This window comes from Marmota marmota, unplaced genomic scaffold, assembly GCF_001458135.2.
Source record: "Marmota marmota marmota unplaced genomic scaffold, marMar, whole genome shotgun sequence".
Lineage (NCBI taxonomy): Eukaryota > Metazoa > Chordata > Mammalia > Rodentia > Sciuridae > Marmota > Marmota marmota.
The window spans coordinates 8458490-8472041 of record NW_026000223.1 but is presented as its reverse complement, the minus strand read 5'-3'; the positions used below and the strand labels follow the sequence as shown (position 1 = coordinate 8472041).

Genomic DNA, 13552 nt, shown 5'->3' with positions numbered 1-13552 from the left:
TTTGGGGGGGGGGGAGGCATGCTTTGATGGTCATGATTTTCAAACCAGGTAACCAGCACTTTGCTGTACTACTCCTAACCAAGTTGACACAACACTTGCAACATCACTTCTTTTTTTGTTGTTATTTTGTTTTGTTTTTGGTGCTGGGGATTGAACCCAGGGCCTTGTGCATGCAAGAAAGTACTCTACCAACTGAGCTATCTCCCCAGTCCATAACATCACTTCGAAAGAATGCGGTACCAGTTTCCTCTGCTTTTTCATTTAATATTAAAATATAAATATATGTGTGTGTGTATATATATACATATACACACATTATTAAAAAACATAAATATGCCACTTTTTTATCCATTCATCTACTGAAGGGGATCTAGGTTAGTTCCATAGTTTAGCTATTGTGAATTGTGCTGCTATAAACATTGATGTGGCTATGTCCCTGTAGTATGCTATTTTTAAGTCCTTTGGTTACAGGCCAAGGAGAGAGATAGCTAGGTCAAATGGTGGTTCCATTCCCAATTTTCCAAGAAATCTCCATACTGCTTTCCATATTGGCTGTACCAATTTGCAGTCCCACCAGCAGTGTATGAGTGTACCTTTTTCCCCACATAAGGAGGCTGATTCATATTGGGGTAGGGAGGGGGAGCATGGGAGGAATAGACAAACTCTAGATAGGGCAGAGGGGAAGAGGGGGGCAAGGGGATAGAAATGATGGTGGAATGTAATGGACATTATTATCCAAAGTATATGTATGAAGACATGAATTGGTGTGAATATACTTTGTATACAACCAGATATGAAAAAATGTACTCTATATGTGTAATATGAATTGTAATGCATTTCGTTGTCATATATAAATTTAAAAATTAATCAAAAAAAGAAAATGCAACAAAACATATATATATATAATATAATATGGTTAAAAAACAAATAGTGATGGAGGGTTTATAGCAGAAACAACTCCCTGACCCACTCTTATGTAATCTGTCAGTCAAAGAGTCCAGAGGCAACTGCTATTTCTTGTGATAATTACCTCTCTATTTTAAATTGATATTTTTCTTGATTTGTCTATTTTAGACATCATCAACTTACATCTTTTATGATAAATAAGAATTCAGCTTTCTTACACAAACCCCAATGATCCTCCTCTACCTTCTCAAAGTAAGTACTGTTTAATATTTACATCCTTAATACTGGGATATAACTGGGTCAATACATAACACCTCTCTATTCATTGAGTAAGTTCAGAATCAGGGGAAAGACCTAGCTATCCCTCTCCTTGGCCTGTAACCAAAGACTAAGAACAGGCAATTAAAGGATCATCTTTCTACCAACATAACATTTAACATGATGTAAGTACCCAGCAAGAATAGGCTTCCTAGTACTGCACCCAGAATTCAACCTATCTGCCTAGTCACAGGTTGCTCTGGAGAACTAAGGCCTCCCCGCAACAGAAACAGAGTCTGCCTTGCTAAGTGTACTGCATGGTTGAGAGAGCAGACCAAATGCACCCTCTGCAGGCAGGCAGATCTGAAAGGGGGTGGAGATTGGTGGGGGTTCTTGAGCCACCTATGCCCAGTGTCTTCTCCTGAACTCACCAATTGGATCAACCACTTTGTCTCCCTTGGAGAGACATGAAGGAGTATCAGACTGAGGCCAGGAATGTTATTTTCATGGAAGTTCTACCACAAGGAAACATGAAAAGTTTAAGCAGAAACAATGTAGATTTCAAAACTAAGTACTATATTCCACTCTTCATACAGCCTTGTTTTTGACAACAAGTAAAGACTACCTTTCTTCTCAAAAACTGCCCTTTGTTGTAACCTCAGTATCTTCCTTTCAAACAATTTACCATGTCATTTTCTTTTCAAACTTCCCTTTCTCTAGAAACCTCCCTACAGGGTGATTTTGCTCCAATCTGAATTGATTGCTCTCCTGGCCCTGTACACCACTGTTGTATCTTGAAATTTCTCTTTAACATTATTCAGTTTCCTGGACTATAATTTTTTCTCTTCCTGTTTTACTTTCTCATTTGCTGGAACATTACTTCAGAAAGTGCCTAAGAAAGAATAAATAAAAGATAAATGTTCTGAGTATTTAAATGTGTGAAATATTTTTATTTTGTCCTCTAACATGATTAATAATTTAACTGTATACAAAATTCTAAGTTGAGAACCTTTCAGAAACATAAAAATATTTCTCCCCTATCTTCCAGAACTCAGTTCTAACCACCTTTCTTTACCTATGATCTATTTTTTATTTGTCTTTGTTTCTGTCTCTGGATGATTTTAGGATTATTCTTCACCAGTACTCTGGAATTTCACAATTGTCCACTTCACCTCTGTGTTCTTTATCTCTAAATTAGAGATTTAAATTAATTGAATTTAAAATTCTTAATTTATCTTCTCAGAATTTCACCTTTTCTTTCACACTTTCCATCTCTAACTTTTTGAGCAAGAATTGTCCAACTTCATGCAACAATCCACTTAAAGCCAGTTACAAGTGTATAAAAGACAACTGTGTACTATAGAAAGAACATGGGAGACAAGCATCTCCCAGTACAACAAAGTAGTATCTTCTGATGTCCTTCCTAAAATAGACAACTATCTATTGCTGCTTCATTGACAAGATATGAGAAGTAAGCTGAGGAGCCAGCCTCTCCCTTGTAGACCAAGTCTTCAGTTCCATGCTTCATCCCACTCAGCTATAACCAGTACTTCCAAATCATAAATCTGTCAGTTTAGTCAAGCTAAAAGGCAGTGTTCTTATGCACATCCTCTCTGTTTACATTTTAAGTTGTATGTTCACTACTGTTGAAATATTCTCCATCCTCTGGGTTTTTCAAATGTTCTTAAAATCTTTACTTATTATTGAGATCTCCTCGATTTCATGCTTTCGAGTTTATCCCTCATTTATTCATTTATCTTTTGGGCAGGCTTGGCAGAAAAGATAAACTAAAATTGCAATCTACCTATTTTTGCAGATTTTCTTCCAATTCATATTTTTACTCTGAACTTTATTTATTTATAGTAACTGATTGTGAGTTAATTTTATGTGTCAACTTGAGTAGGTCATGAGGTGCATAGATATTCAGTCAAACATTATTCTGTATGTTTCTGCAAGGGACTTTGGATAATTTTCTAAAAATTCTTTTAGTTGTAGTTAGACACAATACCTCTATTTTATTTATTTGTTTTTATATGGTGCTGAGGATAGAACCCAATGAATGCTTGTATGTGCTAGGCAAGCGCTCTACCGTTGAGCCACAACCCCAGCCCTGATTTTGGACAAATTTAACATTTAAATCAACAAACTGAGTAAAACAGCTCTACCTACTATGGGTGGACCTCATCCAATCCGCTGAAGACCCAAATAGAACCAAAATGCTGGTATCCCCAAATAATAGGAAATTCCTGTGAAATTATGTATATATACCACATTTTCTTTATCCATGAATCTATTAAAGGGCACTAAGGTTGGTTCCATAGCTTGGCTCTTGTGAATTGAGTTGCTATAAACATTGATGTGGCTACATCACTGTAGTATACTGACTTTAAGCCTTCTGGGTATATACCAACGAGTGGGATAACTGGGTCAAATGGTAGTTCCATTGCAAGTTTTCTGAGGAATCTCCAAACTGCTTTCCAGAGTGATTGTATCAACTTGCAGTCCCACCAGCAATGTATGAGTGTACCTTTTTCCCCACATCCTTGCCAACATTTATTGTTACTTGCATTCTTGATAATTGCCATTCTGACTAGAGTGAGATGGAATCTCAGTGTAGTTTTAATTCGCATTTCTCTAATTGCTAGAGATGTTGTCATCAGTTCCCTTCTAAGCAGAGGGCTACACAGCCACTGGGTACTCTGCACAGGTCCTAGGGTTACACTGCCTACTTCCCACATCACAACTGGCCTTTTAAGCTGTGCCTTGCAGCCCTTTTCTAGGATCTCTGGATTTTTCATTGCAAGAACAATCCTACCTATCCTGAGGGTGCTGGGAAGATGTGAGATCTGTCTTCCCCCACTACAAGGATAAGGTGTGTGTGCACAGAAGGAAATAAAGCCAAGAGAGAAGCACGGATGGAAGAGGTAGAAAGACCCAGAGGAACGTTATCTGAAATTCTCAATCCCAAAGCTCTTTTTCTGATCCTGTGGTTGAAACAATAAATTTCCTTTTATGCTTTAATCTAGTCTTAGCTGCATTTTTTTGTGAGATTTAAGAGTACTATCTACGACCAGAGTAAAATTTTATGTATTCAAAAAAATCATCTAATCTTCCTTCAGAAGTACAAAAATATATTAACTAGGAAAAGAATATAGGAATATATCTATTACCAAACAGTGTCCACTTCAGGAATATAAGATTATAATTTAAAAATTAAAACTATATAAGTTAAACAAATTTTAGATATATCTTATAGAATGTAAAAGTAATGTTAGGAAATTCATTGATATAATCCAGCATACACCAATAGATCAGAGGAAAATCCTGATTATTACACTAGCTATCAAAAAAATTCTTATAAAATTTTAAATCTATTCTTTTATTTTTTCATTCTTACTAATTAGGATGAAAAAGATATTCCATTTAAATAATAAATACTTTCTGCCTTAAGGCACCAAAGTCACATATAATCTTGGAAGCTTAAGTACATTTTCAGTTAAGTCAGGGACACCATCATCATAATTATTTAAAATTATCTAAAAATTCTATCATTGCAGTTCAATGAGAAAAAAAAATTGAAACTGTAAATATCTGAAAGGAAAGAGCTTTTTTTTTTTCATTTACAGATGATTACACTGTTTAACCTAGAAAATGCTAATGTAATCAACAACAAAAATACCTGACACTAAGTACATGGCTGCTAACAAAATAAATATATACAAATGAATGTTTCTTGGAATAGCAATAATAACAAGTCAAAAATATTAAACAAAATAACTTTTCTTAAAAGTGAAAACTGATAAGAAAATGAATAAATCAGAAAACCAATGGGAGGAAGGGAGCCTAGTCCTAAAACGGAAATGAAAACATCAAATACGTAGGAATAAAACTGCAATTTGTATTTGGGGTAAAAATGGGAGTTCATAACCCACTTGAATCAAATGTATGAAAGATGATATGTCATGAGCTTTGTAATGTTTTGAACAACCAATTAAAAAAAAAAACCTAATGAAAAAAATGAATGGACTTTATGACTAAATCTTTAAAAGAAGACCCCCCAAAATGGAGAGACATACCATGTTCTTCTATGGGAGACTCAATTATATAAGATGTCACTTTTCCCCATAACAAATGCATAAATTTAATGTCATCCCAACCAAAATTCCAAAGCACCTTTTTTATTTTTTGCACCTTGATAAAATGATCTCAAGTTCATCTGAAATGATAAATAAATGAAAATAGCCAAGAAACTATGAAAAAAGAATGAGGAGCAACTGTACTATTTTGCATATTAAAAATTCTTATAAAACTACTCAAAGTAAAACAAGGTGGCCTGCACACATGAGTAGTCAGACAAACCAAAGAACATGATGTAAAAAACAGAAACTGAACCCAAATAAACTAAAAATGTAATAAGTAATTCAAACAGCATTCCAAATTTAAAAAGAGATTAGAATCAAGGTTGTTAAGGTAAATGATAAACCATTCTGGAAAAAAAAAACTTGGAATAGCATTAATTTCTCTATGAATAAATGAAAAAGAATCCATGTCAACCTCAAACAAAAATGAAAGAGACAAGTATTAAAATAACAAAACAGTTTAGAAAACATAAGAGAATAAAAACCTTACAATATACTGAGAAAAGTCTATCAAAATATTAAAATAGGTAAACAAAGTTGGAAACCATAAAAGAAAGGAATAGTAGATTTGAGAAAATAAAAATTTAAACATGGCAAAAAGTTCTAAAATAAAAAGAAGCCAGCAGTAAACTGGAGGGATATATGTATATATCATTACATTTTACATAGTTAAATTTCTTCAAAATTATTAAGAAGCCAATTTTTAAGTAGTTGAAGAATATCAGCAGGCAAATCACAAAAGTATAAATACATTTATACAAATGAAAAAATTCAGCATCACCAATAAGAAGAAAGAGTAAAAGAAAAGAAATCATCATTGAAAGCTTTAAAATAATAACTGCTAACCTTGACTAAGGGATGGAAAATTTAAAATGCTTATAACATAATTGAATGGAAGATAATAAAAACTTTTCCAAATAGAAATGTGGCAAAACCATATCTAAAACCTTAAAAGTGTGCACACCATTATAGCAGTTTAACTTAGAAAACAATCAAGAATGTTTTGAAGTTTTTATTTCTAAAGCTGTAGCATTATTTATAATAGCTACAGCAGGCAAGTTTATAGCAAGGGTAGGCACAAAACCATGTGAGTCTTTTTCTAAGAAGTGAAAAACAGAATTGGAAATAGAAACAGTAGAAACTGAGGTAATCAGAGGGTCCACCCATCTGTCTTTATAATAGGCTACATAATTAGATAGCTATGTTCTCTCAATCACACTCCCTCCACCTCACCTTTCCCCTCCAGCTACACTCTTCCATGTGAGTTGGTTTCTTCATCTCATTTAACATTCCTACTCCCTCCTCTCTATTATTATGGCTGAAGCTTGCCACAGCCCTTCTAGCCCAAGTCCTACTTCATGACATCTCTCAAAAAATTCTTCCAGTGTCTGACCTACCCTTAACTTTCTTAATAACATTTTTTTAAAGGAATTTGGCACAGGTCATCTTCTCATATAAACGCACTGTCATGAACTGGATAACTGGGCTCATAAAACACAAACAGTAGAGTCAGCATAACAAGGAACATGAGCAGGGCAAGCACTATGACATTTCTGGTACGGAGGCACATGCTACTCACACATACATACACTCACATTCTGGAAATCACCTAAGTGTCCCAATAATAGAAAAATGGCTAATAAATAATAGCATATCAACAGTATATTGCCAAGTTAAAAATATTAGTTATATGACCCCAGTGAAGAAATATGGATAGTAAAATTATAGATGTTCTCAATTTTCTTCTTGGTGGCTTTGGATTTTGTAACATTTCTACAATAAATATAGATTTCTTTTATAATCATAAAAGAGCAGGCACTTACTTTGTATAATAGTTTTTACTTTGTATAATAGTTTTTTTTTAATATTTTATTTTATAAACAGAAAATATTTTGATTACCTTTCCAGTATCACATTTTGTGCCTTCATTCACCATCCCTGGATCTGGAACATCTGATCCTAACTGGAAATCCACGCCCCAACATTTGGTGCCTCGACTAGGTGTTTGAATAATGGCAGGCACAATTCCAAATACAGGCATCTCTTGTACATTCTCACACTGAAGCTTTCCACACAAAGCATTTCTACAAAGTAAGAAAAAAAAAAAAAGGAAACATAAAATGCATCCACCGTACAAACAAAAGATAATTACATATTTGTATGAAGCCAGAATTTGCTATTTGGCTGAAGGAAATCTCAACAGAGGAAGTATATAAGAGCAAGAGATGAAAAGCAACTATCTTCAAAAAAGGAAGGGAAGAGATAAATGGAAGCTAAGATGCAAATTATTAGGGTAACAAATGGTGCTAACACTCCTTTTCTCACTCCTAATCCCTCTTCATTGTCTATCTAGTGTTCAAAAGAGTCTAACTAGTAAGGATGTTTACAAAATGTGACACAGTGAGGGAGGAAACTCTAAAAAAGGACTCCACCCCTCTTTGCCTGGCTGACTCCTAACTTCTTTTTTTTTTAATATTTATTTTTTTAGTTTTAGGTGGACACAATAACTTAATTTTATTTTTTATGTGGTGCTGAGAATCGAACCCAGTGCCTCACGCATGCTAGGCAAGCACGCTACCACTTGAGCCACATCCCCAGCCCTGACTCCTAGCTTCTTAAAGATTCAATCCTTAATTTACTAACTTATTAATTTATTGACTTGATATTCAAAATCTATGAAGTTTTCCCTGGCTACCATTCACATTTAAAGGTTGTATAAGATAAATGTCCTTCCTATATACATTATATCCTGCATATTTCTAATATCAACTTTTATGACCCAGCATTGAAATTTCCTATTTTAACTGTCATTTGACCTAAGCACCTATCCTATTCTTGAATCTTTTCCATGATATTATTGCCAAGTCATCATAGGACATTTTTTCCCAATACTTCTAACTCACAACCTTCTGCAACTTCCCCCATTTTAGCTATTATGCACATTCTTACTCACTGAGTGAAAAATTTTTCTCCTACTATCCCTTCTCCATTGATTCCAGATCTTTCATAGGAGACCACACAAATATCTTCTTCTTTCAGGAGGTAGCTAATTGTGGACAATAGCTCCTAAATGCTTACTGCACAAGGGAAATATACTACTATTACTTTTCATGTAACACGGAACAAGGAAGTTCCCTTCTAATATGTTTCAGTTTGCCTCACTGCCTTTTTTTTTTTTTTTTTTTGAGATAGGTCTCACTAAGTTGATTAGGGTCTCACTAAGTTTCTGAGGCTGGCTCTGAACCTCCAATCCTCCTACCACAGCCTCTCCAGCTGCTGGGATTATAGGCTGCACCATAGTACCAGCCTGTCTTACTGCCTCTTGAAGCATGATACTCAGAATGGAACTTCATTTTTAGCTTGACAAGCAAAGAAAATGGAGCACTCTTTCATTTTATTCCAGATACTACATTTCCATTAAGCCTAAGATTATAGCAGCTTTTCCAGAATTTTTATTATCATAAGACAGCCCATATTATGTGCCTTCTTAACATAATGATCACTTATGAAGTATTTTTACCAGATGTATTTAACCCAAATCTAAGATTTTAGATTTCAATTCTCATTTAAAGAAAATTCAGTGAACAGATAAAAGTCAAGCAACACTGAAAGAAAATTATCAAACAAATCCAAAACATGGGCTTATTGGCACAGCCATTTCCACAGGTCAATGCCGTTGGAAATCAAAAAATTACAACAAAGGGGAATATTTTAGATTGAAAGTGACTTAAATGACATGACAACTAAATGCAACAGATGATCCTTGATTTGAGTCCTGATATGGAAAAATTGTCAGTGTGAAATACAATTTGAGGAAGACTAGGAAAATATGAACATTAACTAGATATAAGATATTTAAAAGCTGATCATTTTGCTAGAGGTGATACAGTATTGTGAATTGCCTTAAAGAACAGCAGTTGGTGTAGTTCAGTGGTAGAGAATATGCTTAGCATGCATAAGGCCCTGGGTTCAACCTTCAGCACCAAAACTATAGTAATTTAAAATAAACAAAATAACAAAAAGTTCAAAAGGATGATATTATCTATATACTGGAAAAAAAAGAGAAAAATAGCCCTTTCAGTCAAGGTGTTGCACATGGTTTATATATTTCTAAATATGAACCACATGTTTAGAATAGCAGTGTTTATGTTCAACATGAAACATGTGGTTCGTGTTTAGAAATATATGAACACATGAAAAGGAAAAAAATACTTCAAGGAAATATCTGGATGATAGAACCATATGTGATCATTCTTTAGATTTTTTTAGATTTTATATATTTTCTATGATGAGATTATAATAAAGATCATGATGAGGAGGAGGAGGAAGAGGAGGAGGAGGAGCACTACAATGACTCCGTACTGCCCTTAGTACTAATATTCAACACTCATTTAGTCTTCAAAACAACACTTAGAGGGCTGGGGTTGTGGCTCAGTAGTAGAGCACTTGCCTAGCACATGTGAAGCCCTGGGTTTGATCCTCAGCACCACATAAAAATAAATAAAATAAAGGTATTGTGTCCAACTACAACTAAATAAATATTTTTTTAAAAAACACTTAGAAATAAATACCAACATTATCCCCATTTTATAGGAGAAAAAAATGAAGGATGAAAGGGAAGTGAATTGTTTAAAGTCTCTGAGATGTTAAGAAGTTGAACCAGGATTCAAACTCAAAGGGTCTAACTTCAAATGTGTATTCAGAATAACTATAGTACCATTATATGACTATTATAAAATTTTTCTCAAATTAGCTACTCAGTAATTTATAAGTTTGACAAGTATAGCTTCCATATTTTCAATGAGAATTATAAAAATAAGAAACCAAACTAGGCTATAAATAAGGATATGATATGTCTACCAAGTTCTTTCCAAGTTTGCATGAATCCACTTATCCCTAAACACTAATCTTTTTTTTTTTTTTTTTTTTTGAGAGAGAGAAGAGAGAGAGAGAAAGAGAGAGAAGAATTTTTTTAATATTTATTTTTCAGTTTTTGGTGGACACAACATTTTTATTTTACTTTTATGTGGTGCTGAGGATCGAACCCAGCACCGCGCATGCCAGTCGAGCGCGTTACCGCTTGAGCCACATCCCCAGCCCTAAACACTAATCTTTATCCCTTTATACTAATTCTTCACCAACACTAATCCGTACCTTCATTCATTAGTTAATTCAACAAACCTTATTAGGCACTGTGTTCCAGGCATTATGTTAAACACTAATGATAAAATGTGTCATCTGACCTTACAATTTAGTGAGGATGAGTGATAAGCAAATAGTCACATACAGAACTAAAATGGTGGCAAATATTACAAAAGAATATTCCAGAGATCATGATGGAAGTTTGGTAATAGTAAAAGGATTAATTCATCAAGAAGACATAATCCTCAATGTGCATGCACTCAATAACAAATTCAAACCATACACAATAAAAATTTAAAAACTAAAAAGAAAACAGACAAATTCATAATCATAACATGAGTCTAGCATGCCTCTCTCAGAAACTGAAGGAGCAAACAGATAAAAAAACAAACCTCCCAAAAGACATGGAAATTTCAACTATTGATTAATTTGATATTAACAGAATAATGAATCTGGAAACCCTGCAGAATACTCTGGTTTTTAATTGCACATGGCACATTCACCCAAATAAACCACATATACAGGGCAACAATGCATATCTCAATAAATTCTGAATGGGATTAAATTAGAAATCAAAATCAAGAAGATAATCAGAATATTACCAATTGTTTAGAAATTAAGTAACACATTTCAACCTACAAGTCAAAGGAAAAATCACAATGCAAATTAGAAAATATTTTGAACAGTAATGAAAATACAACATATCAAATTCTATGAAAAAAAGATATATAGCATTAAGAATATGTGTAAGTATGATATTTGACCCTGTTAAGAAACTGGAGGAAGTCATCCTTAAAGAAACTATACTTGAACTGAGATTGGGAAGATAAACAGAATTAACCAAGCTAAGAAATGGTATATGCAAGAGGTCCTGTGGCAAAAAGGCACTTATAGGACAGTATGGCTGAAGCATTTCACAGATGTGGCAAATGAAGCCACAGAAAATACATACATACATACATACATACATACGTACATACATACATACATACATAGCAGATGAAGGACTTACCTTATGGTAAGGAAAGAGGTTTTTTCAAGAATGAGAAATGAATGCTACTGAAAGGTCAAGTACCATGAAGACTTAAAAGTATCTGTTGGATTTGCCATGTGGAAGTCAGTGCTATTTCTTCCTAGGAAACACTGTCTCACTACAAGTTTCTTAATCTAACTGGGGGGTTTAGGAGGTGGAGTGGGTAGAAGAAAGCATGATATTACAAATTAATTCCCATTAAATAAAATGTCAGTGTGAGTAGAGACAGTGTACAGAAATTAAAACAGAGGAAAGACATTGAAATTAGTGAACATATATGGGTTGAGATGGATGACTTTGTTCTCATTTGTAAGTTTTTAATGTTATTAATATTTTTACAATAAGTAAATGTTAATCATAAAAATAAAAAGTTTTAATCCACAATTTTAAAATTATGTAGAGCCAGAATAAAATAATGAACTCCAGAATTAATTCTGCAAATACCCTTTACCTTGGGATTTGGAAATTTAATCTAATATTGAAAGGAAAAAGAAAAGGGTGTTTAGTTGGGATTCTTATTGTTGATCTAGGATAAACAAAGTAAGAATCTAAAACTTATTAGGTTTGAGACAGTTAATGTTGAAAGAAATGAATTATTTTACCAGTTTTGTCCCTAACACCAGAGACTGTCTGAAGCCTTGTATTGTAAAACATTAATTTCGAAGGTTAGGTAAAGAAGGAGAAGGCTGGCATGATAGCATAACCTGCCACCCCAGCATCTGGGAGGGGAGGCAGAGGCAGGAGATTCACTTTTCAAGACCACCTGGGCAATACAGTGAAAACCCATCACAAAAAAGAAAAGAAAATGTATAAAATTTTAAAAATACATAGAAAGCGAGAAAGTCAGCAGTTGCTAGGAGCTGTGGCAAGAACTTGTCACAGAGGACACTAGAGAAGACTGGTCTTATCATCTTCACAATGCTCTAGGACCTCACCTCCACTTACCCAGTGGCACACTTCTTGTATTCATTGCCAGAGAAACCACAATTGCCAAATCTGTCACCTTTAGAATTCACTTCAATGAAACAATCTCTTGGGGCAGCCTTGGCTTCTGTAACATTGAACATTTAAAAGAGAAAAAAAAAAAGTTATAGTAATTTAACTCAAAAATAAAACTATTCCCTTTGACAGTCCATACACTGGATGAACTGCCTCCACACCTCTGAAAACAAGATTTAGCCCTTACAGATAAAAAATTTTTGTTCCATATTTCATATATAACAACAAATGTAAAAATAAAGCCAGTTTCAAGCACTCAAGTCCTATAAGAAAATACCATTAAACAAGGGCTGGGGATGTGGCTCAAGCGGTAGCGCGCTCGCCTGGCATGGCATGCGTGCGGCCCGGGTTCAATCCTCAGCACCACATACAAACAAAGATGTTGTGTCCGACGAGAACTAAAAAATAAATATTAAAAGATTCTCTCTCTCTCTCTCTCTCTCTCTCTCTCTCTCTCTCTCTCTCTAAAAAAAAGAAAAAGAAAATATCATTAAACAAGAAATTATCATTTAAAGTCAATGCACAGTATGGTGCCATCTCAGCATATTCCTTCTCACTGCTCTCATGTACACATTTGTACCCCTGATTAGATCAGCTAGGGGGACCTGGTGAAAATACTGCCAATCATTTTTCCAGTTACCACTTTATGGATATTGAGTTTAGATATTTCTGTTAAATAGATGAATTGACAAACACCTATAATAGATGACAAAGTATCAATCCATTCTTATTTTCTTAAATTTTACATATCACTTAATATTCAACTTTTCTACCTAATTATATATGCCTAAAAAATAAGTTCTTTGGAAGTATTTATTTTCTTTAGAAGTATTTTCAAGCCAAAATGCCAGTACTTCCTCCTTAATTAAAGGAAGTTCACTTGCTTATCATACACATCTGATACTACGCCACTTGGTTTTAAAGAAAATGAATATGGAGAAGAAAGAGATAAAGCAAAAAAGAAGCAGGGGATCAAATAAAATGAAAAACAAATACAGAAACCTTTACTGGAAAAATGAGATGAAACATGTTAACATCCCCAATCAAGCTCTTATAAAAACAGAAATAACTATAA

The 13552-nt window shown here is 34.0% G+C and overlaps 1 protein-coding gene across 1 annotated transcript in view; it reads right to left on the bottom strand.

Annotated features, from left to right (window-relative positions):
* The window catches only part of Adam9 (ADAM metallopeptidase domain 9), an 85776-nt gene that overhangs the window by 16383 nt on the left and 55841 nt on the right, over nucleotides 1-13552 (bottom strand). Inside the window, exons 15-16 of the mRNA XM_015501286.2 lie at nucleotides 12424-12529; nucleotides 7204-7387 (exon numbers count right to left, since the gene is read on the bottom strand). Of these exons, the coding sequence (XP_015356772.1) occupies nucleotides 7204-7387; nucleotides 12424-12529 (290 nt within the window). The remainder of the gene's footprint in view (nucleotides 1-7203; nucleotides 7388-12423; nucleotides 12530-13552) is intronic.